This window comes from Prinia subflava, chromosome 1 (genome assembly GCF_021018805.1).
Source record: "Prinia subflava isolate CZ2003 ecotype Zambia chromosome 1, Cam_Psub_1.2, whole genome shotgun sequence".
NCBI classification, from domain to species: domain Eukaryota; kingdom Metazoa; phylum Chordata; class Aves; order Passeriformes; family Cisticolidae; genus Prinia; species Prinia subflava.
Window position 1 is genome coordinate 631536 of NC_086247.1, and position 27554 is coordinate 659089.

The 27554-nt window shown below is 59.2% G+C and overlaps 1 protein-coding gene across 4 annotated transcripts; it reads left to right on the forward strand.

The window, feature by feature from the left end:
• Window positions 1-1075: 1075 nt before the first annotated feature.
• On the forward strand, window positions 1076-26304 carry GPT (glutamic--pyruvic transaminase). 4 transcript variants are annotated; one of them, XM_063400126.1, is made up of 12 exons: window positions 1076-1106; window positions 7036-7192; window positions 12071-12160; window positions 12812-12920; window positions 13027-13160; window positions 14857-15100; window positions 16429-16508; window positions 16584-16720; window positions 18682-18856; window positions 21243-21398; window positions 23376-23488; window positions 26041-26304. In XM_063400126.1, the coding sequence occupies exons 2-12, from the start codon at window positions 7046-7048 to the stop codon at window positions 26129-26131; spliced, it is 1476 nt and encodes a 491-aa protein (XP_063256196.1). In that variant the 5' UTR covers window positions 1076-1106; window positions 7036-7045; the 3' UTR covers window positions 26132-26304. The 4 variants fall into 4 exon arrangements, with proteins under 4 accessions (XP_063256196.1, XP_063256099.1, XP_063255927.1 ...); XM_063400029.1 differs by lacking the exon at window positions 1076-1106 and adding an exon at window positions 4658-4814; XM_063399857.1 differs by lacking the exon at window positions 1076-1106 and adding an exon at window positions 5601-5894.
• Window positions 26305-27554: the final 1250 nt, after the last annotated feature.

Sequence of the window (27554 nt, forward strand, 5' to 3'; positions counted from 1 at the left end):
TCTTGATTTTGGGGTTTTATTTTGGGGTTTTTTTGGGGTTTTTGGGGTTTTTTGGGGTTTGGGGTGGTGGGAAAGTCTGACTGGAGGAGGGTGGGGACCCCAAAAAATTGGGGAGGGAGATGGGGAACCCCAAAAGTCACATTGGGGGAGAGGGGACCCCAAAATCCCACAGGAAAATTTTGGGATCCCCCAAATTCACATTTGGGGTTTGGGATTCCCTAAATTTAACCTCGGGGGTTTGGGGGACCCCAAAAATCTGGGGAGAGGGACAGGGGACCCCAAATTCCACATTTGGGGTTTGGGGATCCCCCAAATCCCACCAGGAAGTTTTGGGACCCCCTCAAATCCACATTTGGGGTTTTTGGAACCCCTAAATTCACATTTGGGGTTTTGGGATCCCCCAAATTCACATTTGGCGTTTTAGGACTCCCCTAAATCCCACTGGGAACTTTTGGAGACCCCAAATCCACATTTGGGGTTTTGGGATCTCCTAAATTTAACCTCAGGGGTTTTGGGGGCCCCAAATCCACATTTGGGGTTTTAGAACTTCCCAAATCCCACAGGAAAGTTTTGGGATCCCCCAAATTCGTATTTGGGGTTTTGGGATCCCCCAAATCCCACAGGAAATATTTGGGATCCCCCCAAATCCACATTTGGGGTTTTGGGATTCCCAAATCCTGCTGGGAACTTCTGGGAACCCCCAAAATCACATTTGGGGTTTTTGGAACCCCCAAAAATCCTACAAGAAAGTTTTAGGATCCCCCAAATCCACATTTGGGGTTTTGGGATCCCCTAAATTCACATTTAGGATTTTAGAACCCCCCAAATCCCACTGGGAACTTTTGGCACCCCCAAATCCCACAGGAAACTTTTGGGATCCCCAAAATCCACATTTAGGATTTTAGGACCCCCCTAAACCCCACCGGGAACTTTCAGGGCCGCCCCAAACCCTCCCCCGTCCCCCCAAATCCCCGCCCCAAACCCCATTTGGGGTTTTTGGGTTTTTGGGGTGGCCCTTTATGGGGGCGGGGCTCCCCCAAATCCCGAACCCTCCCCTCCCCCCCATCCCGGATCTATTTCGGGCCCCGCGGCAGCTGCAGGGAAAGGTCAGAGCTCACGGGGTGACCCCAAAAAGGCGCCCCCGACCCCAAAACGAACCCCAAAACCCCCCCGGGGGAAAGGGCGGGGCCGCTTTGGGGTTTTTGGGGTTTTTGGGGGGTTTTTGGGGGGGCTGGAAGGGGCTGATAAGGGAAAGGGGCCGCCCTAAAAGGGCGGGGAGGGCGGGAAAAGGGTTCGGGGGGTCCTAAAAGGGGAAAATTTGGGATTTGGGGGGTCCTAAAAGGGGAAAAAATGGGGTTTGAGGGGTCCTAAATGGGGAAAATTTGGGGTTTGGGGGGTCCTAAATGGGGGGAAATGGGATTTGGGGGGTCCTAAATGGGATTTGGGGGGTCCTAAATGGGGAAAAAATGGGATTGGGGGGTCCTAAATGGGGAAAATTTGGGATTTGGGGGGTCCTAAAAGGGGAAATTTGGGATTTGGGGGGTCCTAAATGGGATTTGGGGGGTCCTAAATGGGGAAAAAATGGGGTTTGGGGGATCCTAAATGGGGGAATTTGGGGGAAAATGGGATTTGGGGGGTCCTAAATGGGGTTTGGGGGATCCTAAAATAGGCAAAAATGGGATTTGGGGGGTCCTAAAAAGGGGATTTAGGGGGAAAATGGGATTTGGGGGATCCTAAAATGGGGGAAATGGGATTTGGGGGGTCCTAAAAAGGGGATTTAGGGGGAAAATGGGATTTGGGGGGTCCTAAATGGGGAAATTTGGGATTTGGGGGGGTCCTAAATGGGGAAATTGAAATTTGGGGGGGGGTCCTAAATGGGGGAATTTGGGATTTGGGGGATCCTAAAAGGGGGAATTGGGGTTTCGGGGATCCTAAATGGGGGATTTAGGGGAAAAATGGGATTTGATGGATCCTAAATGGGGTTTGGGGGGTCCTTAAAGAAGGGATTTGGGATTTGGGGGGTCCTAAATGGGGAAAAAATGGGATTTGGGGGATCCTAAATGGGATTTGGGGTTCCTAAAAGGGGGAATTTGGGATTTGGGGGGTCCTAAAAGGGGGGAAAATGGGATTTGGGGGATCCTAAATGAGGGAATTGGGATTTGAGGGGTCTTAAATGGGATTTGGGGGATCCTAAATGGGGAAAAAATGGGATTTGGGGGGTCCTAAATGGAGAAATTGGGATTTGGGGGGTCCTAAATGGGGTTTGGGGGATCCTAAAAGGGGAGAAATTGGGGATTTGGGGGGTCCTAAATCGGGGATTTAGAGGAAAAATGGGATTTGGGGGGTCCTAAAAGGGGGAATTGGGGGAAAATGGGATTTGGGGGATCCTAAAATGGGGAATTTGGGATTTGGGGGATCCTAAATGAGGGATTTAGGGGGAAAATGGGATTTGGGGGATCCTAAAAGGGGTTTGGGGGATCCTAAAGGGGGGAATTTAGGGGAAAATGGGATTTGGGGGGGTCCTAAATGGGGTTTGAAGAATTTGGGGGGTCCTAAAAGGGGGGGAAAATGGGATTTGGGGGATCCTAAATGGGGGGAAATGGGATTTGAGGGGTCCTAAATTGGGGATTTAGAGGAAAAATGGGATTTGGGGGGTCCTAAATTGGGGATTTAGAGGAAAAATAGGATTTGGGTGGTCCTAAAAGGGGTTTGGGGGATCCTAAAGGGGGGAATTTAGGGGAAAATGGGATTTGGGGGGTCCTAAATGGGGTTTGGAGGATTTGGGGGGTCCTAAAAGGGGGAAAAATGGGATTTGGGGGGTCCTAAATGAGGGAATTGGGATTTGAGGGGTCTTAAATGGGATTTGGGGGATCCTAAAATGGGGGGAAATGGGATTTGGGGGGTCCTAAAGGGGAAAAATGGGATTTAGGGGGTCCTAAAAGGGGGAAAAATGGGATTTGGGGGATCCTAAATTGGGGATTTAGGGGGGGAATGGGATTTGGGGTTTTCCCATATTGGGTTTTTTTGGGGATCCCAATTGCAGGAATTGGGGGTGACAGTGGGATTTGGGGTTTTCCCATTTGGGGTTTTTTGGGGATCCCAATTGCAGGAATTGGGGGTGACAGTGGGATTTGGGGTTTTCCCATTTGGGGTTTTCCCATTTGGGTTTTTTTTGGGGAATCCCAATTGCAGGAATTGGGGGTGACAGTGGGATTTGGGGTTTTTCCACGTTTGGGGCAGTTTCGGGCTCCTGAATGGGGGGGGGGGGGGCTCTTTAGGGACCCCGTAAGGGTTGGGGGAGGGGAGATTTGGGGGTCCCCCATAGACAGGGAGTCCCAGTGGGGGGGACATTTATGGGGTGGGGTCTATGGGGACCCCAAATGGGGGGGATTTATGGGGTCCCTAATTAGGGGGGATTTATGGGGCCACTAATTAGAGGGAGTTCTATGGGGTCCCCAATGGGGTGAGGCCTGTAGGGACCCCAATAGTGGGGATTTATGGGATCCCTAATTAGGGGGGATTTATGGGGTCCCTAATTAGGGGACGGGTCTATGGGGTCCCCCAATGGGGCGGGGTCTATGGGGACCCCAAAAGGGGAGGATTTATGGGGTCCCTAATTAGGGGGGATTTATGGGGTCCCTAATTAGGGGTGGTTCGGTGGGGTCTCCAATGGGGTGGGGTCTATGGGGACCCCCAATGATGGGGTCTGTGGGGTTTTATGGGGTCTCCAATGGGGTGGGGTCTATAGGAAGCCCAATAGGGGGGATTTAGGGGGTCCCTAATTAGGGGGGATTTATGGGGTCCCTAATTAAGGGATGGGTCTGTGGGGTTCCTAATTGGGTGGGGTCCATGGGGACCCCAATGATAGGGTCTGTGGGGTTTTTTGGGGTCTCCAATGGGATGGGGTCTATGGGAACCCCAATAAGGGGGGATTTATGGGGTCCCTAATTAGAGGGGATTTATGGGGTCCCTAACTAGGGGAGCTCTATGGGGTCTCCCAATGGGGCGGGGTCTATGGGGACCCCCAGTCATGGGATCTATGGGGTTTTATGGGGATCCCCAATGGGGTGAGGCCTATAGGAGCACCAATAGGGGAGGATTTATGGGGTCCCCAATGGGGCGGGGTCTATGGGGACCGCAAATGAGGGGGATTTATGGGGTCCCTAATTAGGGGACGGGTCTGTGGGGTTCCTAATGGGGTGGGGTCTATAGGGACCCCAAATGGGGGGGATTTATGGGGTCTTTAATGGGGCGGGGTCTATGGGGATCCCCAGTGGGGGGGGTCTGTGGGGTTTTATGGGGTCTTCAATGGGTGAGGCCTATAGGAACCCAAATAGGGGGGATTTATGGGGTCCCTAATTAGAGGACGGGTCTATGGGGTCCCTAATTAGGGGGGATTTATGGTGTCCCTAATTAGGGGGGATTTATGGGGTCCCTAATTAGGGGATGGGTCTGTGGGGTCCCCAATGGGGTAGGGTCTATAGGGACCCCAAATGAGGGGGATTTATGGAGTCCCTAATTAGGGGGATTTATGGTGTCACTAATTAGGGGAGCTCTATGGGGACCCCAATGGGGGGGGGGGGTTTGGGGTTCTATGGGGTCCCTAAATGGGAGGATCCATAGGGACCCCCAACATGGGGGGGGGGCGATCCCATTCCGAGCCTTTCCCCCCGTCCCGCCGCACTTTGGACGCTCCCGGCCCCGCCCCCTCCGCCAGCAGCCAATCAGCGCCGAGTGGGCGTGGCATGTGATGATTGACACCCGAGGGGGCGTGGCCAGCGCGGGCGCGACGGTTGGAGCCGCTGGGGGGCGATGTACGCGGGGGGCTGGGGACATTGGGGACACTTGGGGACATTTTGGGACATTTGGGGACATTTTGGGGACATTGGGGACATTTTGGGACATTTTGGGTGACGGGGGGGGTCTGTGGTCCCCAATCCCCACACCCCCCGTGTCCCACGGCCCTCGTGTCGCCTGTCCCCAACCCCTGGGGTGGCACAGTCACCCCCGTGCCCGTTGTCGCCGGTGCCACCCCCTCTCCCGGTGTCCCCTGTGCCACCCCCGTGCCAGTTGTCACCGGTCCCTGGTGCCGGTGCCACCCCGTCCCTGTGCCAGCTGTCCCCTGTCCCTGGTGCCGCTCCCTTTGCCCGGTGCCACCCCTGTCCCTGTGCCCGTTGTCCCCCGTGCCACCCCTGTCCCTGTGCCCGTTGTCCCCCGTGCCACCCCTGTCCCTGTGCCCGTTGTCCCCGTGCCACCGCTGTCCCCCGTGCCACCCCTGTCCCTGTCCCCTCTGCCACGTGGCCACTCCCTGTGCCCCGTGCCCGGTGTCCCTTTCCCGGTGCCACCCCTTTGCCAGTGTCCCGGTGCCAGCCCCGTTCACGGTTTGTCCCGGTTTATCCCGGTGCCAGCCCCGCTCCCGGTGTATCCCAGTCCCGGTCCCGGTGCCAGCCCCGTTCTCGGTTTATCCCAGTCCCGTGCCTGGTGCCAGCCCCGTGCCCGGTTTATTCCGGTTTGTCCCGGTGCCAGCCCCGTTCCCGGTTTATCCCGGTTTATCCCAGTGCCAGTCCCGTGCCCGGTTTGTCCCGGTTTGTCCCGGTTTATCCCAGTCCCGGTGCCAGCCCCGTTCTCGGTTTATCCCGGTTTGTCCCGGTTTATCCCAGTCCCGGTGCCAGCCCCGTTCCCGCCGCCACGTGCCCGTTCCCGGCGTGTCCCGCTCCCTCTCCCGCCTGTCCCCTCGGTGCCACCCCCGCCTTTTCCCAGTGCCCGCTCCCGGTGCCACCCCCTTTTCCCAGTGTCCCGTGCCCGGTGCCACCCCCGGCCCGGTGCCACCGCGATTCCCGGTGTCGCTCCTGTTCCCGGTGCCACCGCGATTCCCGGTGCCACAGCGGTTCTAGGTGCCACCCACCCCCTGTTCCCGGTGTCTCGGTGCCACCCCTGTCCCTGTCCCCGCTGTCCCCACTGTGCCATCCCTGCTGTCCCATTCCCGGTGCCGTCCCTGTCCCTGTCCCTGTCCCTGTCCCCGTCCCCGCCATCCCCTTCCCGGTGCCACCCCCGTCCCTGTCCCCGCTGTCCCCTCTGTGCCATCCCCGCTGTGCCATTCCCGGTGCCACTCCCCGCTCCCAGTGCCACTCCTGTCCCTGTCCCCTCTGTCCTCGCTGTCCCATTCCCGGTGCCACCTCTGTCCCTGTCACCACTGTCCCACTCCCGGTGCCACTCCCCATTCCCGGTGCCACTCCTGTCCCTGTCCCTGTCCCGGTGCCACTCTCCGCTCCCGGTGCATGCCCTGTCCCTGTCCCCGCCGTTCCATTCCCGGTGCCATCTCTGTCCCTGTCCCCCCTGCCCCACCCCCGCTGTCCCACTCCCGGTGCCCCCCGTCCCTGTCCCCTCTGTCCCCTCTGTGCCATCCCCCGCCCCCTCTGTCCCCCCCGTCCCTGTCCCCCCCGTCCCACCCCCGCTGTCGCCCCGCGCTGTCCCCGCCGCCGCGTGCCCGTGTCCCCGCCTGCTTCCCCGCGCTCCCCGGTACCCCCTGCCCCCTCCCCGGTGCCCGGTGCCCCCTCCCCGGTTCCCCCTGCCCCTGCCCGGTCCCCGTTCCCCCTCCCCGGTGCCCGTTGCCCTTCCGTTGCCCCTTGCCCCTCCCCGGTGCCCCTTGCCCCGTGCCGGTGCCCGTTGCCCTTCCGTTGCCCCTTGCCCCGTGCCGGTGCCCCCTCCCCGGTGCCCGTTGTCCCCTCCCCGGTGCCCGTTGTCCCCTGCCCGTTGTCCCCCGCCCCAGGAAGGCTCCGGTACCCGCCGAGCCGAGGCCGGGCGCGTTTCGGGGCTCACCGGGGGCGGGTCCCGGGGGGTTTCACCGAGGGGCGGGGTCGGGGGGGTGTCCCCCCTCCATCCCCGCGGTGTCCCCGCGGTGTCCCCCGAGGGGCGGTGTCGCAGTGTCCCCGGGGCGGTGTCGCGGTGTCCCGGGGCGGTGTCCCCGCGGTGTGGCGGTGTCGCCGCGGTGTCCCCCGCGGAGGGGACGATGCTGAGGGCGCTGTGGCCCCGCAGGCTGGTGGCCATGGCGATGGCGGCGGCGGCGGCGGGCGCCCGGCGGGGCCCGGTGCTGACCCCCGAGTCCATGAACCCCGCGGTGCGGCGCGTGGAGTACGCGGTGCGCGGCCCCATCGTCACCCGCGCCCTGGAGCTGGAGCAGGAGCTGAGAAATGTGAGAAAAACCCGAAATGCGCCGGTTTCAACCCAAAAAATGACCCGGGACAGGCGGGAGGGACACCGGGAAACGGGACAGGGCGGGGGATGGGGAACGGAACCGGGACAGAGCCGGGACAGAACCGGGACAGAGCCGGGACAGAACCGGGACAGGGCGGGGAATGGGGAACCGAACCGGGACAGAGCCGGGAATGGGGTATGGAACCGGGACAGGGCCGGGACAGAGCGGGGAGTGGGGAATGGAACCAGGACAGAGCCAGGAATGGGGAACTGAACCGGGACAGGGCCGGGACAGAGCGGGGAGTGGGGAATGGAACCGGGACAGAGCCGGGAATGGGGAACGGAACCGGGACAGAGCCAGGAATGGGGAATGGAACCGGGACAGGGCCGGGACAGAGCCAGGAATGGGGAATGGAACCGGGACAGAGCCGGGACAGGGCGGGGAATGGGGAACGGGACCGGGACAGAACCGGGAATGGGGAATGGAACCGGGACAGAACCGGGACAGGTGGGGAATGGGGAACGGAACCGGGACAAGGCTGGGAATGGGGAACGGAACCGGGACAGAGCTGGGACAGAACCGGGAATGGGGAGCGGAACCGGGACAGAGCCGGGAATGGGGTATGGAACCGGGACAGAACGAGGACAGGTGGGGAATGGGGAACGGAACCGGGACAAGGCTGGGAATGGGGAACCGAACCGGGACAGAACCGGGACAGAACCGGGAATGGGGAATGGAACCGGGACAGAGCCAGGAATGGGGAATGGAACCGGGACAGAGCCGGGACAGAACCGGGAATGGGGAACGGAACCGGGACAGAGCCGGGACAGGGCGGGGAATGGGGAACGGAACCGGGACAGAGCTGGGACAGAACCGGGAATGGGGAGCGGAACCGGGACAGAACCGGGAATGGGGAACGGAACCGGGACAGAGCCGGGACAGGGCGGGGAATGGGGAACGGAACCGGGACAGAGCTGGGACAGAACCGGGAATGGGGAGTGGAACCGGGACAGAGCCGGGAATGGGGAACAGAACCGGGACAGGCAGTCCTGGACAGGGAAAAACACCCCCGGACTGGGATATCCCGACTGAAAACCGGGATAACCCCTCTTGGACCGGGATATCCTGAGCTGGAACCGGGTTAACCCCTCCTGGAGTTGGATATCCTGATCTAAAACCGGGATAACCCCCCTGGAACTGGGATATCCTGACCTAAAACCAGGATAACCCCTCCCGAACCGTCATAATCCCTCTTGGACCGGGATAGTCTGACTTAAAACCGGGATAACGCCTCTTGGACCGGGATATCCTGAGCTGGAACGGGGCTAACCCCTCCCGGACCAGGATATCCCGACCTAAAACTGGGATAAACCCTCTCGGACCAGGATAACCTGACCCCAAACCGGGATAACCCCTCCCGAACTGGGATAATCCCTCTTGGATCGGGATAGTCTGACTTAAAACCGGGATAAGCCCCCTTGGACCGGGATAACCCCTCTCGGACCGGGATAACTGATCCCAAACCGGGATAACCCCCCTGGGACCGGGATAACACGACCCTGAACCGGGATAACCCGACCCTGAACCGGGATAACCCCTCTAGAATGAGGATAACCCCCCTGGAACCGGGATCAGCCCCCCAGAAACCGGGACCCCCCTTCCCAAACCCGGGTATTTCCCCCAAAACCGGGAGAATTCCCCAAAATCGCGACCCCAAATCCCAAATCGGGACCCCAAACCCCAAAATTGGGATTCCCAAACCCCAAAATCGCGACCCCAAACCCCAAATCGCCACCCCAAACCCCAAATCGGGACCCCAAACCCCAAATCGGGACCCCAAACCCCCAAATCGGGACCCCAAACCCCAAATCACGACCCCAAACCCCCAAATCGCGACCCCAAACCCCAAATCGGGACCCCAAACCCCAAAATCGTGACCCAAATCCCCAAATCGCGACCCCAAACCCCAAATCGCGACCCCAAACCCCAAATCGTGACCCAAACCCCAAAATCGGGACCCCAAACCCCAAACCCCAAATCGGGACCCCAAACCCCAAACTGGGGCTCCTCATCCCGAAATTTGGGCCCCCCCAAACTTGGCCCCACCCGCTCCTTAAACACCCCCCAAAAATTGGGGTTTACCCCCCCAAAAAAAGGAATTTTTTCCCTCAAAATTTTGGTTTATCTCCCCAAAAAAGAGATTTTATCCCTAAAAGTGGGGATTTTATCCCCAAAAAAGAGATTTTATCCCCCAAAAATTTGGATTTATCCCCCCAAAAAGGGGGTTTCACCCAAAAAAATGGGGTTTACCCCAAAAAAGGGGATTTTATCCCCAAAAAAGGGATTTTACCCCCCAAAAAGGGAATTTTCCCCTCAAAAAGGGGATTTTACCCCCCCAAAAAAGGGATTCTTTTCCTCCAAAAAAAAAAAGGAATTTCCCCCCCAAAAAGGGATTTTTCCCCTCAAAAAAGGAATTTTCCCCTAAAAAATAGGGATTTTACCCCCTAAAAAGGATTTTTTTTCTAAAAAACCGAATTTTTACCACCCTCAAAAAGGGATTTTTTCCCCTCCAAAAAAGGATTTTACCCCAAAAAAGGGATTTTTTTCACCCAAAAAAGAGATTTTTACCCCCAAAAAAGAGATTTTTCCTCTCAAAAAATGATTTTTTCCCCAAAAACCCGGATTTTTACCCCTCTCAAAAAGGGATTTTCCCCTCAAAAAAAGGATTTTGCCCTAAAAATCAAAAGGGATTTTATCCCCCTAAAAAGGGGTTTTAACCCCACAAAAAGGGACTTTTCCCAAAAAACCCGAATTTTTACCCTCCCCAAAAAAGGATTTTTCCCCCACAAGAAGGGATTTTTCCCCTCAAAAAGGGATTTTAACTTCCCAAAAAGGGATTTTTCCTCTCAAAAAGGGATTCTTCCTCTCAAAAAATGAATTTTTCCCCAAAAAATCGGATTTTTACCCCCCTGAAAAAGGGATTTTCCCCACAAAAAAAAAGATTTTATCCTAAAAAAGGGATTTTTTCCCCGAAAAAATGGATTTTACCCCCCCCAAAAAGGATTTTTCCCAAAAAAAAAAAACAAAACCAAAAAACAAACAAAAACCCACAAAAAACCCCCACGATTTTTCCCCTCAAAAAGGGATTTTTTTCCTCTCAAAAAAACCGGATTTTTACCCCCTTCAAAAAAGGATTTTCCCCCCCAAAAAAAGGATTTTACCCTCAAAAAAAGGGATGTTTTTCCCTCCCAATAAATGGATTTTTACTCCCCTCAAAAAGGGATTTTCCCCTAAAAAAAAAAAAAAAAAAAAAGATTTTTTCCCCCAAAAAAGCAAATTTTTCCCCCAAAAAGGGATTTTTTTTTCCCCAAAAAAGGGATTTTACCCCAAAATTCGGGGACCAGCCCCTCCCCCACCTCAGAGCCCCCTGGCCAGGGTGTCCCCAGTGTCCCCCCTGTCCCCTCTGTCCCCCCTGTCCCCTCTGTCCCCTCTGTCCCCTCCCCCTGTCCCTGCCCCCACCTGGGAACTTTCCCACGCCCGCGATCGAGGCTGGGGGGGGGAGGGGGCATTTTGGGGGTGGGGGAGGGGCTTGGGGACACCCCGGCGGTGGCAGCGGTGACAGGGGGGTGGCGGGGGTGACAGAGGGGACACGCTCGGGGCGGTGCCACCCCCGGGGCAGAGTCCGAGGCGGCGCCGAGGTGGCCAAAGTCCGGCCCGGTCACCGGGCGGGGGTGGGGACACGGCCGCGCCCTGCCGGGCTGGCCCCGTGTCCCCAAGGTCCCCGGGGTCCCCAAGGTCCCCAAAGTTCCCAATGTCCCCGAGGTCCCCAAGGTCCCCAAAGTCCCCAATGTCCCCAAGGTCCCCGAGGGTCCCCAAGGTCCCCAAGGTCCCCAAAGTCCCCAAGGTCCCCAAAGTCCCCAGGGTCCCCAAGGTCCCTCGAGGTCCCCAAGGTCCCCAAAGTCCCCAATGTCCCCGAGGTCCCCGAGGGTCCCCAAGGTCCCCGAGGGTCCCCAAGGTCCCCAAAGTCCCCAAGGTCCCCAGGGTCCCCGAGGTCCCTGAGGTCCCCGTGTCGCGGTGCCACCCGTGTGACAGCGGGGGTGGCGCTGGGTGGGGACAGGCAGGGCGTGAGCTGTGACCTGTCCCTGACCCTGTCCCCATCCTTGTCCCTGTCCCCTCCCTTGTCCCTGTCCCCATTCCTGACCCTGTCCCCACCCTTGTCCCAATTTCTGTCCCTGTCCCCACCCTTGTCCCTGTCCCCATTCCTGACCCTGTCCCTGTCCCCTGTCCTGTCCCTGCTGTCCCCATCCCTGTTCCTGTCCTTGTCACCTTGTCCCTATTCCTATCCCTGTCCCCCTCCCTGTCCCTGTCCCCATCTCTGTCCCTTGTCCCCAACTCTGTCCTCTGCCATCCCCATCCTTGTCCCCCTCCCTGTCCTTGTCCCCACCCTTGTCCCTATCCCCGTTCCTGTCCCTGTCCCCATTCCTGACCCTGTCCCTGTCCCCTGTCCTGTCCTTGCTGTCCCCATCCCTGCCCCTGTTGTCCCTATCCCTGGCCCTGTCCTTGTCCCCTTGTTCCTGTCCCTGTCCCCATCTCTGTTGCCTTGTCCCCATCCCTGTCCCTGTCCCCATGTCCCTGTCCCCATCTCTGTCCCCTGTCCCCTTGCCCATCACTGTCCCTGTCCCTGTCCCTGTCCCTGTCCCTGTCCCTATTCCTGTTTCCCTGTCCCCTGCTGTCCCCATCCCCATCCCCTGTCCCCATGTCCCCATGTCCCCATCCCTGTCCCTGTCCCTATTCCCATCCCTGTCCCCATCCCCTTGTCCCTGTCCCCATGTCCCCATCCCTGTCCCCCTGTCCCTGTCCCCGCTGTCCCCTCAGGGTGTCCCCAAGCCCTTCACCGAGGTGATCAAGGCCAACATCGGTGACGCGCAAGCCATGGGCCAGCAGCCGATCACCTTCCTGCGACAGGTACGGGTGGCCTTGGGGACAGCGCGGGGACAGCGCGGGGACAGCGCCACCCCCGAGTCCCCTCGGGTGCCACACCCGGGTCACCTGCGGTGCCACCCTCGTGTCCCCTCTCCTGTCACCCTGCCATCCCCTCCGCCACCACCCTGCTGTCCCCTGCGGTGCCACTCTCGTGTCCCCTCTCCTGCCACCCTCGTGTCCCCTCAGGTGGCCGGCCTGTGCCACCCTCCTGTCCCCTCTGCTGCCACCCCCGGGTCCCCTCAGGTGTCCCCTCTCCTGTCCCCGCAGGTGGCCGCGCTGTGCCCTCTCCTGTCACTCTCATGTCCCCTCTCCTGCCCCCCCCGTGTCCCCCCCGCTGTCACCCTGCTGTCCCCTCAGGTGTCCCCTCTCCTATCCCCACCATGTCCCCTCTCCTGTCCCCTCCGTGTCCCCTCAGCTGTCCCCTCTCCTGTCCCCGCAGTGTCCCCTCTCCTGTCCCCCCGCTGTCCCCTCCTGTCCCGCAGGTGGCCGCGCTGTCCCCTCTCCTGTCCCCTCTCCTGTCCCCGCTGTCCCCTCAGCTGTCCCCTCTCCTGTCCCCGCTGTCCCCTCCAGTGTCCCCTCCTGTCCCCTCTCCTGTCCCCGCTGTCCCCTCCAGTGTCCCCTCCTGTCCCGCAGGTGGCCGCCCTGTGCCTCTGCCCGGAGCTCATGAAGGACGAGGCGCTGCCCAGCGACGCCAAGGAGCGGGCGCGGCGCCTCCTGGCGGCCTGCGGCGGCCAGAGCGTGGGTGGGTGACACCCCTGTCCCCTCGGTGTCCCCCGGGTGTCCCCCGAGTGCCACCCGGGTGTCCCCCGAGCGCCACCCCGGTGTCACCCGGCTGTCCCCTCCCGCAGGCTCGTACAGCGCCAGCCCGGGGCTGCCGCTGGTGCGGGAGAAGGTGGCGCGCTACATCGAGCGCCGCGACGGCGGCGTCCCCGCCAACCCCGGCGACATCTTCCTGTCCACGGGCGCCAGCGACGCCATCGTGGTACGGCGACATCGCCACCCCCCCCTGGGGACACCGGGCGCGGTGCCACCCCCCCCCCGAGGGGACACCGGGCTCGGTGCCACCCCCCCTGGGGACACCGGGCTCGGTGCCACCCCCTCCTGAGGGGACACCGGGCTCGGTGCCACCCCCACCCCCTCCCCGCGCCCCCCCGGGGCCGTTCCCACGGCAGGAGGTGACAAAGGAACCTTTGTGTCGCTGCTGGCAGTGAGCGGGAGGGGGTGGCGGTGGCACTTGGCGGTGGCACTTGGCGCGTCCTCTGTGTCCCCACGCCCCCCCTGGGGACAGCGCCAGTTCCCGCTGCTGTCCCCTTGTCCCCGAGGTTGCCGTGTCCTGGTGTCCCCAGGGTGTCCCCAAGTTGCTGTCACGTCATTGTCCCCACTGTCCCCTGTCCCCGCGGTCCTGTGCGTTGTCCCCACTGTCCCCTGTCCCTGCCGTCCTGTTCCCTCATCGTCACCGTGCCTGCCGCAACGGTGTCCCCGTGGCGTCCCTGTGTCCACCCCAGCCATGTCCCCATGATGTCCCTTCATTGTCCCCCATGATGTCCCCACGATGTCCCCAGGATGTCCCCATGGTGTCCCCATTCCCACCCCAGCCATGTCCCCGTGATGTCCCCATGCCCGTCCCATCCTGTCCCCTGACTGTCCCCATGGTGTCCTGACTCCCACCCCAGCCTGTCCCCTGATTGTCCCCTTGTCCACCTCCAGAGTCCCCAAGATGTCCCTGTGCCCCTGTCATCCTGTCCCCTCATTGTCCCCGTGATGTTCCCTCATTGTCCCCATTCCCACCCCAGCCATGTCCCCGTGATGTCCCCATGCCCACCCCATCCTGTCCCCTCATTGTCCCCACAATGTCTCCATGATCTCCTGATTCCCTCTCCCTCTCTGTCCCCTCTCCTTCCCCTCTGTCACCCCGTGTCCCCTCTCCCTCCCCTCCGTGTCCCCTCTCTGTGTCACCTCTCCGTGTCCCCTCTCTGTGTCCCCCCCCATGTCCCCTCCATGACCCATCGGGTCCCCTCTCCCTCCCCACCATGTCCCCCCCCGTGTCTTCTCCATGTCCCCTCTCAGTGTCCCCCTGACCCCGCTGTCCCCCCTCACTGTCCCCTCATGTCCCCTCTGTGTCCCCAGAACATCCTGAAGCTGCTGGTGTCGGGCTCGGGCTCCTCCCAGACCGGGGTGCTGATCCCCATCCCGCAGTACCCGCTGTCCCCTCAGTGTCCCCTGTCCCCTCAGTGTCCCCAGAATATCCTGATCCCGTTTTTTCCCCCAGAACATCCTGAAGCTGCTGGTGTCGGGCTCGGGCCCCTCCTGGACCGGGGTTCTGATCCCCATCCCGCAGTACCCGCTGTCCCCTCACTGTCCCCTCAATGTCCCCCTGACCCCGCTGTCCCCTCATGTCCTCTCTGTGTCCCCAGAACATCCTGAAGCTGCTGGTGTTGGGGACAGGCTCCTCGCGGACCGGGGTTCTGATCCCCATCCCGCAGTACCCGCTGTACCCTCTCAGTGTCCCTTCTGTGTCCCCTCTGTGTCCCCAGAACATCCTGAAGCTGCTGGTGTCGGGCTCGGGCTCCTCGCGGACCGGGGTTCTGATCCCCATCCCGCAGTACCCGCTGTCCCCTCGGTGTCCCCCTGACCCCGCTGTCCCTGCTGTCCCCTCAGTGTCCCCTCTGTGTCCCCAGAACATCCTGAAGCTGCTGGTGTCGGGGACAGGCTCCTCGCGGACCGGGGTTCTGATCCCCATCCCGCAGTACCCGCTGTACTCGGCGGCGCTGGCCGAGCTCGAGGCGGTGCCGCTGGGTTATCTCCTGGCCGAGGAGCGCTGCTGGGCGCTGGACGTGGCCGAGCTGCGCCGGGCGCTGGCCGAGGGCCGCGGGCGCTGCTGCCCCCGCGTGCTCTGCATCATCAACCCCGGGAACCCCACCGGTAACGGGGCGGGGGGAGAGGGGTGGGGTCCGTGGGGTGGGATGGGGTGACATCCATGGGATGGGATCCGTGGGATGGGATTCATGGTGGGGGGGGGTCTGTGGGGTGGGATGGGATCTGTGGGATGGGATCTGTGGGGTGGGATGGGATCCGTGGGGTGGGATTCATGGGGGGGGGGGGTCTGTGGGGTGGGATGGGATCTGCGGGATGGGATTCATGGGGTGGATCCATGGAATGGGGTGGGATAGGATGGGATCCATAGGGGGGGGTCTGTGGGATGGGATGGGATCCGTGGGGTAGGATCCACAGGGTGGATCCATGGGATGGGGTGGGATTTGGGACACCTGGGGCGGGTTGGGATAGGACAGCTGGAATGGGATCCATGGGATGGTGGGATGGGATCTGTGGGGTGGGATGGGATGGGATCTGTGGGGTGGGATGGGATCCATGGGGTGGGATGGGAACCATGGGGTGGGATCTATAAAGTTGAGTGGGATCCATGGGATGGGATGGGATCTGTGGGATGGGATCCATGGGATGGGATGGGATCTGTGGGGTGGGATGGGATCTGTGGGATGGGATCCATGGGATGGGATGGGATCTGTGGGGTGGGATGGGATCTGTGGGGTTGGGATATCTGGGATGGGACACCTGGGGTGGGATCCTGGGATGGAGTGGAAACCCAAAGCTGGGATCCCAAATGTGGACTGGGAATCCTGGGCCAGACTGGGACCCCAAAACTGGACTGGGATCCATGGACTGGGACCCCAAAACTGGACTGGGACCCCAAAACTGGCTGGATTGGAAACCCAGGACTGGGATCCTGGGGCTGGACTGGGACCCCAAAACCAGACCGGGACCCCAAAACTGGATTGGGAACCCAAAACTAACTGGACTGGGACCCCAGGACTAGGATCCTGGGCCTGGACCGGGACCCCAAAACTGAACTGGGAACCCAGAACTAGACTGAGACCCCAGGACTGGGGGTCCCAGCCCAAAACTGGACTGGGACCCCAAAATTGAGCCGGACTTGTGGGCTGGAGTGAGGACCCCAGGACTGGGACCCCAAATCTGAGCTGGACTTGTGGGCTGGAGTGGGGACCCCAAAACTGGAGTGGGACCTCAAAACCAGACTGAGATCCATGGACTGGAACCCCAAAACTGGACTGGGACCCCAAAACTTCTCTGTACTCGTGGGCTGGAGTGGGACCCCAGGAGTGGAGTGGGACCCCAAAACTGGAGCGGGACCCCAGGATTGGAGCGGGACCCCCACCCAGTGGGTGCTGCCCCCCGTCCCAGTGTCCCCATGTCCCCGGTGTTGTCCCCAGGCCAGGTGCAGAGCCGGGAGTGCATCGAGGACGTGATCCGGTTCGCCTACGAGGAGAAGCTTTTCCTCATGGCCGACGAGGTGGGTGCAGCGGGACCCCGGGGCGTCCCCCCCTTTCCCGGAGCACCCCGGGGTGACGTCCCGGGATGTCCCCAGGTGTACCAGGAGAACATCTACGACAAGGACTCGGCCTTCCACTCCTTCAAGAAGGTCCTGGCCGAGATGGGGCCGCCCTATGCGGACTCGGTGGAGCTGGCGTCGTTCCACTCCGTCTCCAAGGGATACCACGGAGAGTGAGCGCCGGGAACGCCAGGGCGGCGCCGCCGGGTGGCGCAGGATGGGCGGGGAGGGACGTGGGGTGGAGGTGGCACCACTCCAGGGATCCTCTGGGGGTGGGATGGAGGTGCCACCACCCCATGGATCTTCTAGGGGTGGGATGGAGGTGATGTGGGGATGGAGATGCCACCACTCCATGGATCCTCTGGGATCATGGATGGTCATGGATGTCATGGTTGGGGATGGAGGTGCCACCACCCCATGTTTCTCCTGGAATGGGTCATGGAGGTGACATGGGGGTGGAGGTGCCACCACCCCGTGGATCTCCTAGATTGGGGTTGGAGGCGACATCTGATGCGGATGTCGTGATTCCATGGATGTCTTATCTGTGGATTCCCATCCCGGCCCCCCACCCGTGGGTGCCTTTCCATAGATTCCCATCCATGGATCCTTCTCCATGGGTTCCCATCCATGGATCCCATTCATGAGTTCCTCTCCATGGGTTCCTATCCGTGGATTCCCATTCCAGATCCCCATCCATGGATCCTTCTCCATACATTGCCACCCATGAGTTCCCATCCATGGATCCCATCCCAAACCCCCATCCACATCTCCCACCCATGGATTCCATGATGGACCCAATCCATGGATCCTTCTCCACAGATCCCCATCCATGGATCCTTCTCCATAGGTTCCCATCCATGGATCCTTCTCCATAGTTCCAATCCATGGATCGTTCTCCATAGGTTCCCATCCATGGATCCTTCTCCATAGGTTCCCATCCCTGGATCCCACCTGTGGATCCCACCTGTGGATCCCACCCACCTCTCCCACCCATGGATTCCACAATGAACCCAATCCATGGATTCTTGTCCATGTATTCCCACCCATGGGTTCCCATCCATGGATTCCATGCATGGATTCCATCCCAAACCTCCATCCACAGATCCGACCTGTGCATGCCACCCGTGGATCCCACCCACGGATTCCATGATGAACCAAATCCATGGATCCTTCTCCATAAATTCCAATCCATGGATCCCATCCCAAACCCCCATGCACAGATCCCACCTGGGGATCCCACCCCCATCTCACACCCATGGATTCCATGATGAACCCAATCCATGGATCCTTCTCCATAGGTTCCCATCCATGGATCCCATCCCAAACACCCATCCATGGATCTCACCTGTAGATCCCACCTGTGGATCCCACCCACCTCCTCCACCCGTGGCCTCCACCACCATCCCCATCCCGGTCTCTCCTCCCCCGGATCCTGCCCCGCTCCCCCCATGTCCCCGGTGATTCCTGGTTCCCCTGGTGATTCCCGCTCCCCCAGTGATTCCCGCTCCCCCCGGTGATTCCCGGCTCCCCCGGTGATTCCCGGTTCCCCCGGTGATTCCCGTTCCCCCGGTGATTCCCGCTCCCCCGGTGATTCCCGTTCCCCCGGTGATTCCCGTTCCCCCGGTGATTCCCGGTTCCCCCGGTGATTCCCGGTTGCCCCGGCGATTCCCGCTCCCCCCGGTGATTCCCGTTCCCCCGGCGATTCCCGCTTCCCCCGGTGATTCCTGCTCCCCTGGTGATTCCTGGTTCCCCCAGTGATTCCCGCTCCCCTGGTGATTCCCGCTCCCCCAATGATTCCCGCTCCCCCCGGTGATTCCCGCTCCCCCGGTGATTCCCGCTCCCCCCAGTGATTCCCGCTCCCCCGGTGATTCCCACTCCCCCAATGATTCCTGCTCCCCCTGATGATTCCCACTCCCCCCGGTGATTCCCGCTCCCCCCAATGATTCCCGCTCCCCCCGGTGATTCCCAGTTCCCCCGGTGATTCCCGGCTCCCCCGATGATTCCCGCTCCCCCCAGTGATTCCCGTTCCCCTGATGATTCCCGCTCCCCCCGGTGATTCCCGGCTCCCCCGGTGATTCCCGTTCCCCCGGTGATTCCCGTTTCCCCCGGTGACTCCCGTTCCCGTCTCGGGCAGGTGCGGGCTGCGGGGCGGCTACGTGGAGGTGGTGAACCTGCACCCCGAGGTGAAGGCCGAGCTCTCCAAGCTCGTGTCCGTGCGCCTGTGCCCGCCCGTGCTGGGCCAGGTGGTGCTGGACGGCATCGTGGACCCGCCCCAGCCCGGGGACCCGTCCTACGAGCGCTTCCAGGCGGTACGGGGCAGTGGGATCCGCGGGATTGGGATCCATGGGATTGGGATCCATGGGGTGGGATCCGTGGGATGAGATCCATGGAGATGGACCTGCCCCAGCCCGGGGACCCGTCCTACGAGCGCTTCCAGGCGGTATGGGGGACTGGGATCCGCGGGATTGGGATTGGGATCCATGGGATTGGGATCCATGGGGTGGGATCCATGGAGATGGACCTGCCCCAGCCCGGGGACCCGTCCTACGAGCGCTTCCAGGCGGTACGAGGGACTGGGATCCATGGGATTGGGATCCAAGGGATGGGATTGGGATCCATGGGATGGGATCCCTGGTCATGGACCCGCCCCAGCCCGGGGACCCGTCCTATGAGTGCTTCCAGGCGGTACCGGGGACTGGGATCCATGGGATGGGATTGGGATCTGTGGGATTGGGATCCATGGGATTGGGATCCATGGGATTGGGATCCATGGGATGGGATGGGATCCATGGGATTGGGATCCATGGTCATGGACCCGCCCCAGCCCGGGGACCCATCCTACGAGCGCTTCCAGGTGGTACAGGGGACTGGGATCCATGGGATTGGGACTGGGATCCATGGGACTGGGATCCATGGGATGGGATCAGTGGGATGGGATCCATGGGATGGGATTGGGATTCATGGTGATGGATCCGCCCCAGCCCAGGGACCCGTCCTACGAGCGCTTCCAGGCAGTACGAGGGACTGGGATCCACGGGATTGGGATCCATGGGATGGGACTGGGATCCATGGGATGGGATCAGTGGGATGGGATCCATGGGATGGGATCCATGGTGATGGACCCGCCCAAGCCCAGGGACCCGTCCTACGAGTGCTTCCAGGCGGTACGGGGCAGTGGGATCCACGGGATTGGGATCCATGGGATTGGGGTGGGATCCATGGGATTGGGATTGGGATCCATGGGAATGGATCCGCCCCAGCCCGGGGACCCGTCCTACGAGCGCTTCCAGGTGGTACGGGGGACTGGGATCCACGGGATTGGGATCCATGGGATGGAATGGGATCCATGGGATGGGATGGGATCCATGGGATGGGATGGGATCCATGGGATGGGATGGGATCCATGGGATGGGATAGGATTGGGATCCATGGGATGGGATTGGGATCCACGGGATTGGGACTGGGATCCACAGGATTGGGATCCATGGGATGGGATTGGGATCCATGGGATTGGATCCATGGGGTGGGATCCATGGTCATGGATCTGCCCAAACTAAGATCCGTCCTATGAGCACTTCCAGGCTGTACAAAGTGGTGGGAAGGATTGGGATCCATGGGATGGGATCGGAATTGGGATCGGGATTGGGATGGGGGATGGGATGGGATCCATGGGAATGGGATCTGTGGGATGGGATTGGAATTGGGATCAGGATGGGATGGGATCCATGGTATGGAATGGGATGGTGGATGGGATTGGAGATGAGATGGGATTTGGGATGGGCTGGGATCACCATGTCGGTGATTCCCTGGTGATGGGCTGGGATTTGGGATTGGCTGGGATTTGAGGCCAGGCTGGACTGGGGCCGGGATCACCGTGTCCGTGATTCCCTGGTGATGGGATGGGATTTTGGATTGGCTGGGATTTGGGATAGGCCAGGATTGGGGCCGGGATCACCGTGTCGGTGATTCCCTGGGGATTGGCTGGGATTTGGGCTGGGCCGGGATCACTGTGTCAGTGATTCCCTGGGGATTGGCTGGGATTTGGGATGGGCTGGGATCACCGTGTCGGTGATTCCCTGGGGATTGGCTGGGATTTGGGCTGGGCCGGGATCACTGTGTCGGTGATTCCCTGGTGATGGGCTGGGATTTGGGATTGGCTGGGATTTGAGGCCAGGCTGGACTGGGGCCGGGATCACCGTGTCCGTGATTCCCTGGTGATGGGATGGGATTTTGGATTGGCTGGGATTTGGGATAGGCCAGGATTGGGGCCGGGATCACCGTGTCGGTGATTCCCTGGGGATTGGCTGGGATTTGGGCTGGGCCGGGATCACTGTGTCGGTGATTCCCTGGTGATGGGATGGAATTTGGGATTGGCTGGGATTTGAGGCCAGGCTGGACTGGGGCCGTGATCAGCGTGTCCATAATTCCCTGGGGATGGGATTTGGGATTGGCCGGGATTGGGGCCAGGATTGGGTCCAGGATCACCGTGTCCATGATTCCCTGGGGATGGGATTTGGGATTGGCCGGGATTGGGGCCAGGATTGGGTCCAGGATCACCGTGTCCATGATTCCCTGGGGATGGGATTTGGGATGGGCCGGGATTGGGGCCGGGATTTGGGGCCGGGATCAGCGTGTCGGTGATTCCCGTGTCGGTGATTCCCGTGTTGGTGATTCCCGTGTCGGTGATTCCCGCAGGAGAAGACGGCGGTGCTGAGCTCGCTGGCGGAGAAGGCGCGGCTGACGGAGCAGATCCTGAACCGCACGCCGGGGATCCACTGCAACCCCGTGCAGGGCGCCATGTACTCCTTCCCCCGCATTGACCTCCCGCCACGCGCCCTGGCCGCCGCCAAGGTGAGACCGGGAATCTGAACCCGGATCCAGCCGGGATCCAACCGGGATCCGACCGGGATCCCAGCCAGGAACGTGGGGGTGGGAGGGATCTGCCCCGGGATCGTGCAGGGCGCCATGTACTCCTTCCCCCGCATCAACCTCCCGCCCCGCGCCCTGGCCGCCGCCAAGGTGAGACCGGAATCCCACCGGGATCCAACCGGGATCCGACCGGGATCCCAGCCAGGAACGTGGGGGTGGGTGGGATCACAAATGGGATCTGCCCTGGGATCCTCACCAGGATCCACACCAGGATCCCCCCAGGATCCACACTGGGATCTGCCCCAGGAAAGTGGGGATGGGTGGAATCCACCCCGGGATGCGCCCTGGGATCCGCCAGGGATCTGCACTGGGATCTGCCCCGGGATCTGCCCTGGGAACCTGGGGATGGGTGGGATCCCAACTGGGATAGGCGGATTGTAATTGGGATGGGGGGAATCCAAACTGGGAAGGATGGACAGAATCTGAACTGGGATGGATGGGATCCAAACTGGGATAGACAGGATCCAAACTGGGATGGGAGGGATCTGAACTGGGAGATGTGAGGATGAAAGGGATCCAAACTGGGAGATGTGGGGATGGATCGGATCCCAACTGGGATGGACAGGATCCCAAGTGGGATGGGAGGATCCAAACTGGGAGAAGTGGGGATGGACGGGATCCAAACTGGGATTAATGGGATCCAAACTGGGATGGGCAGGATCTGAACTGGGATGGACGAGATCCAAATTAGGGAGGACGGGATCCAAATTGGGAGATGTGGGGATGAATGGGATCCAAACTGGGAAGGACGGAATCCAAATTAGAGTGAGCGGGATCCAAACTGGGATGGGAGGGATACAAATCAGGAGATGTGGGGATGGATGGGATCCAAACTGGGATGGACAGGATCCAAACTGGGATGGACGGGATCCCAACTGGTATGGATGAAATCCAAACTGGGAGATGTGGGAATGGATGGGATCCAAACTAGGAGATGTAGAGTTGGATGGGATCCCAACTGGAATAGATGGGATCCAGACTGGGATGGGAGGGATCTGAACTGGGAGATGTGAGGATGAAAGGGATCCAAACTGGGAGATGTAGGGATGGATGGGATCCAAACTGGGATGAATAGGATCCCAAGTGGGATGGGAGGATCCAAACTGGGAGATGTGGGGATGGATGGGATCCAAACTGGGAAGGACAGGATCCAAACTGGGATGGATGAGATCCAAACTGGGATGGGCAGGTTCCAAACCGACAAATGTGGGGATTGATGGGATCCAAACTGGGATGGGCAGGATTCAAACTGGAATGGTGGGATCCAAACTGGGAGATGTGGGGATGGATGGGATCAATCCCAGGGATCGTGGGACTCATCGGGATCAATCCCAGGGATCGTGGGACTCATTGGGATCAATCCCAGGGATCGTGGGACTCACTGGGATCAATCCCAGGGATTGTGGGACTCACTGGGATCAATCCCAGGGCTCATGGGGATCAATCCCAGGGATCATTTGGATCAATCCCAGGGATCGTGGGGCTCATGGGGATCAATCCCAGGGATCGTGGGACTCACTGGGATCAATCCCAGGGATAATTGGGATCAATCCCAGGGATCATTGGGATCAATCCCAGGGATCGTGGGACTCACTGGGATCAATCCCAGGGATCGTGGGCAATCACTGGGATCAATCCCAGGGATCATGGGACTCATCGGGATCAATCCCAGGGATCATGGGGATCAATCCCAGGGATCGTGGGACTCATGGGGATCAATCCCAGGGATCATAGGGTTCATCGGGATCAGTCCCGGGACTCATAGGGATCAATCCCAGGGATCATAGGGATCAATCCCAGGGATCATAGGGATCAATCCCAACCCCCGTGGGCTGTGTGGGCTGAGCCTCCGGGATCAGATCCCGTTTTTCCGACCCCGTTCCGATCCCGCATTCCCAGGAGAAGCAGCAGGCCCCGGACATGTTCTTCTGCATGCGGCTCCTGGAGGAGACCGGGATCTGCGTCGTGCCCGGCAGCGGCTTCGGGCAGAAGGAGGGCACCTTCCACTTCCGGTGCGTTCCGGGGCGCGATCCCACCCAAAATTCCCCGTTCCCGGTGGATCCCAGCCCAAATTCCCTCTTCCCGGGAGATCCCGCCCAAAATTCCCTCTTCCTGGAATTCCCCAGCCCAAATTCCCTGTTCTTGGGATATCCCACCCAAAATTCCGTTCCCGGGAGATCCCAGCCCAAATTCCGTTTTTGGCAGATCCCAGCTCAAATTCCCTGTTCCTGGCAGATCCCAGCCCAAATTCCCAGATTTTTGGGATCCCGAGCCCAAATTCCCTGTTTTTTTGATTCCCACCCCAAATTCCCTGTTCTTGGGATTCCCACCCCAAATTCCCCGATTTTTGGGATCCCCACCCCAAATTCCATCTTCTTGGGAGATCCCAGCCCAAATTCCCTGTTCCCAGGAGATCCCAGCCCAAATTCCATGTTTTTGGCAGATCCCACCCCAAATTCCCAGTTCCTGGGGTTCCCACTCCAAATTCCATCTTCTTGGGAGATTGCACCCCAAATTCCCTGGTTTTAGGATCCCCATCCCAAATTCCCTGTCTGAGGATTCCAACCCCAAATTCCCTATTCCCAGTAGATCCCAGCCCAAATTCCCTGTTCCTGGGAGATCCCAGCCCAAACTCCCCGATTTTTGGGATTCCCATCCCAAATTCCCTGTTCCGGGGGGATTCCCAGCCCAAACTCCCCGATTTTTGGGATTCCCATCCCAAATTCCCTGTTCCCGGGAGATCCCATCCCAAATTCCCTGTTCCTAGAATTCCCACCCCAAATTCCCCGATTTTTTGGATCCCCAGCCCAAATTCCCTGTTCCGGGGGGATTCCCAGCCCAAATTCCCTGTTTTTTGGGATCCCCATCCCGAATTCCCTGTTCCTGGGAGATCCCAGCCCAAATTCCCTGTTCCTGGGAGATCCCAACCCCAAATTCCCTGTTTTTGGGATCCCCACCTCAAATTCCCTATTTTAGGAATCCCCCATCCCAAATTCCCTATTTTTGGGATCCCCATCCCAAATTCCCCATTTCCCCCCCACCCCAAATCCCCAAAATTCCCTCTCCCCATCCCAAATTCCCTATTTTAGGAATCCCCCATCCCAAATTCCCTATTTTTGGGATCCCCCATCCCAAATTCCCTATTTTTGGGATTCCCATCCCAAATTCCCCATTTCCCCCCCACCCCAAATCCCCAAAATTCCCTCTCCCCATCCCAAATTCCCTATTTTAGGAATCCCCCATCCCAAATTCCCTATTTTTGGGATCCCCACCCCAAATTCCCTATTTTTGGGATCTCCCATCCCAAATTCCCCATTCCTGGGATTCCCACCCCAAATTCCCAAAATTCCCTCTCCCCACCCCGAATTCCCTAGTTTTGGATCTCCAATTCCAAATTCCCTTTTCTTTGGGGATTCCCACCCCAAATTCCCTGTTTTTGGGAATCCCATCCCAAAATCCCTGTTTTTTTGATTCCCACCCCAAATTCCCTATTTTTGGGACCCCCATCCCGAATTCTCTATTTTTTGGGGATTCCCATCCCAAATTCCCCACTTTTGGGATCCCCACCCCAAATTCCCCATTTCCTCCCACCCCAAATCCCCAAAATTCCCTCTCCCCATCCCAAATTCCCTAGTTTTGGGACCCCCAACTCCAAATTCCCTATTTTGGGGGATTCCCACCCCAAATTCCCTATTTTTGGAATCCCCCATGCCAAATTCCTTATTTTTGGGATCCTCATCCCAAATTTCCTGTTCCTGAGAGACCTTCCCATCCCAAATTCCCTGTGCTTGGGATTCCCATCCCAAATTCCCTATTTTAGGAATCTGCCATACCAAATTCCCTGTTTCCAGGATCCTCATCCCAAATTCCCTGTTCCTGAGAGACTTTCCCATCCCAAATTCCCTATTTTTGGGATCCCCACCCCAAATTCCCCATTTCCCCCACCCCAAATCCCCAAAATTCCCTCTCCCCACCCCAAATTCCCTAGTTTTGGATTCCCAACTCCAAATTCTCTATTTTTTGGGATTCCCACCCCAAATTCCCTGGTTTTGGGAGATCCCAGCCAAAATTCCCTGTTCTTTTGATTTCCATCCCAAATTCCCTATTTTTGGGATCTCCCATCCCAAATTCCCCATTCCTGGGATTCCCACCCCAAATTCCCAAAATTCCCTCTCCCCACCCCGAATTCCCTAGTTTTGGATCCCCAATTCCAAATTCCCTTTTCTTTGGGGATTCCCACCCCAAATTCCCTGTTTTTGGGATTCCCATCCCAAAATCCCAGTTTTTTTGATTCCCACCCCAAATTCCCTATTTTTGGGACCCCCATCCCGAATTCTCTATTTTTTGGGGATTCCCATCCCAAATTCCCCATTTTTGGGATCTCCCAACCCCAAATTCCCCATTTCCCCCCACCCCAAACCCCCAAAATTCTGGGATTTTGCCGCCCCGCCTTGGGATATTTTTCCGGGTGTGGATTTTTCCGGGAATCCCGGCGTTTTTTGGGAATTCCCGTCGTTTTTTGGGAATTCCCGACGTTTTTCCCTTCTCCCATCCCCAATTCCAGGATGACGATCCTGCCGCCCACGGAGAAGCTCAAGCAGGTCCTGGAGCAGCTCAGCTCCTTCTACACCAAGTTCGTCAAGGAATTCTCCTAACGAGGAGGGCGGGGCCACCTCCCCTCGTGTCCCCTCCGTGTCCCCTCTGTCACCTCCCGCCGTTCCCACCCGGGAACGTCTCCGTAATTTTTTTTCGGGAATTCCGGGGCGGGTCCCCGTTGTCCCCCGTTGTCCCCTCAGGGAGGTGTCCCCAAATAAAGGACGAGTGACCGGCGCCGGTGGCACCCGCGGGGCGGAATTTTGGGGGATCCCGAGGGGTTTTGGGGGATCCCGAGGGGATTTGGGGGGATCCTGAGGGATTTTGGGAATCCCGAGGGGTTTTGGGAGGTCCTGGGTGTTTTGGGGATCCCGAGGGATTTTTGGGAGGATCCCGAGGGGTTTTGGGGATCCTGAGGGATTTTGGGGATCCCGAGGGATTTTGAGGGATCCCGAGGGATTTTGGGGGGGTCCCGAGGGGATTTTGGGGATCCCGAGGGGTTTTTGGGGGGTCCTGAGGAATTTTGGGAGGATCCAGAGGTATTTTCGGGGATCCCAAGGGGTTTTTTGGGGGGGTCCTGAGGGGTTTTGGGGATCCCGAGGGGATTTTGAGGGATCCCAAGGGATTTTGGGGGGATCCCGAGGGGTTTTGGGGGATCCCGAGGGATTTTTGGGGATCCCGAGGGATTTTGGGGGGGATCCCAAGGGGTTTTGGGGATCCTGAGGGGATTTGGGGGGATCCTGAGGGGTTTTGGGGATCCCGAAAGCTTTTAGGGGATTTTGAGGGATTTTGGGGGATCCCGAGGGGTTTTTGGGATCCCAAGGGATTTTGGGGAGTCCCGAGGGATTTTGGGGTATCCTGAGGGGTTTTGGGAGGTCCTGGGTGTTTTGGGGATCCCGAGGGATTTTTGGGAGGATCCCGAGGGGTTTTGGGGATCCTGAGGGATTTTGGGGATCCCGAGGGATTTTGGGGAGTCTTGAGAGATTTTGGGGGATCCCGAGGGGTTTTGGGGATCCTGAGGGGTTTTGGGGATCCCGAGGGGTTTTGGGGATCCCGAGGGATTTTGGGGATCCCGAGGGATTTTGGAGAGTGGAGCAGAATCCGGGAGGATTTGGGGGCCGGGGGATTCCCTTGGGAATTCCGGCTCCGTTTTGGTCCCGGAAAAGGGGATTTGAGTCCCGGACTTCAATCCCAGATTCCCAAATCTGCTCCCTGATTCCTGAAAAATCCAAGACTCCCCAATCCCAGATTCCAGAATTTTCTTGCAGAGCCCAAAAAATCCAATCCCAGTTTGCCAAACCCAACCCCAAATTCCCAAAAAATCCGGAATTCCAGCTCCGTTTTGGTCCTGGAAAAGGGGATTTTGGTCCCGGAGTTCATTCCCAGATTCCCAAATTCGCTCCCTGATCCCCCAAAAATCCAAGACTCCCCAATCCCAGATTCCCAAATTTTCTTCCAGAACCCCAAAATTCAATCCCAGGTTCC

Coding starts and splice junctions, on each gene's coding strand:
- GPT (XM_063399942.1), top strand. CDS start 7,010: ATGCTGAGGGCGCTGTGGCCCCGCAGGCTGGTGGCCATGGCGATGGCG. Junction 15,101..16,428: donor CAACCCCGGGAACCCCACCG/GTAACGGGGCGG, acceptor TGTTGTCCCCAG/GCCAGGTGCAGAGCCGGGAG. Junction 18,857..21,242: donor CCTACGAGCGCTTCCAGGCG/GTACGGGGCAGT, acceptor TGATTCCCGCAG/GAGAAGACGGCGGTGCTGAG.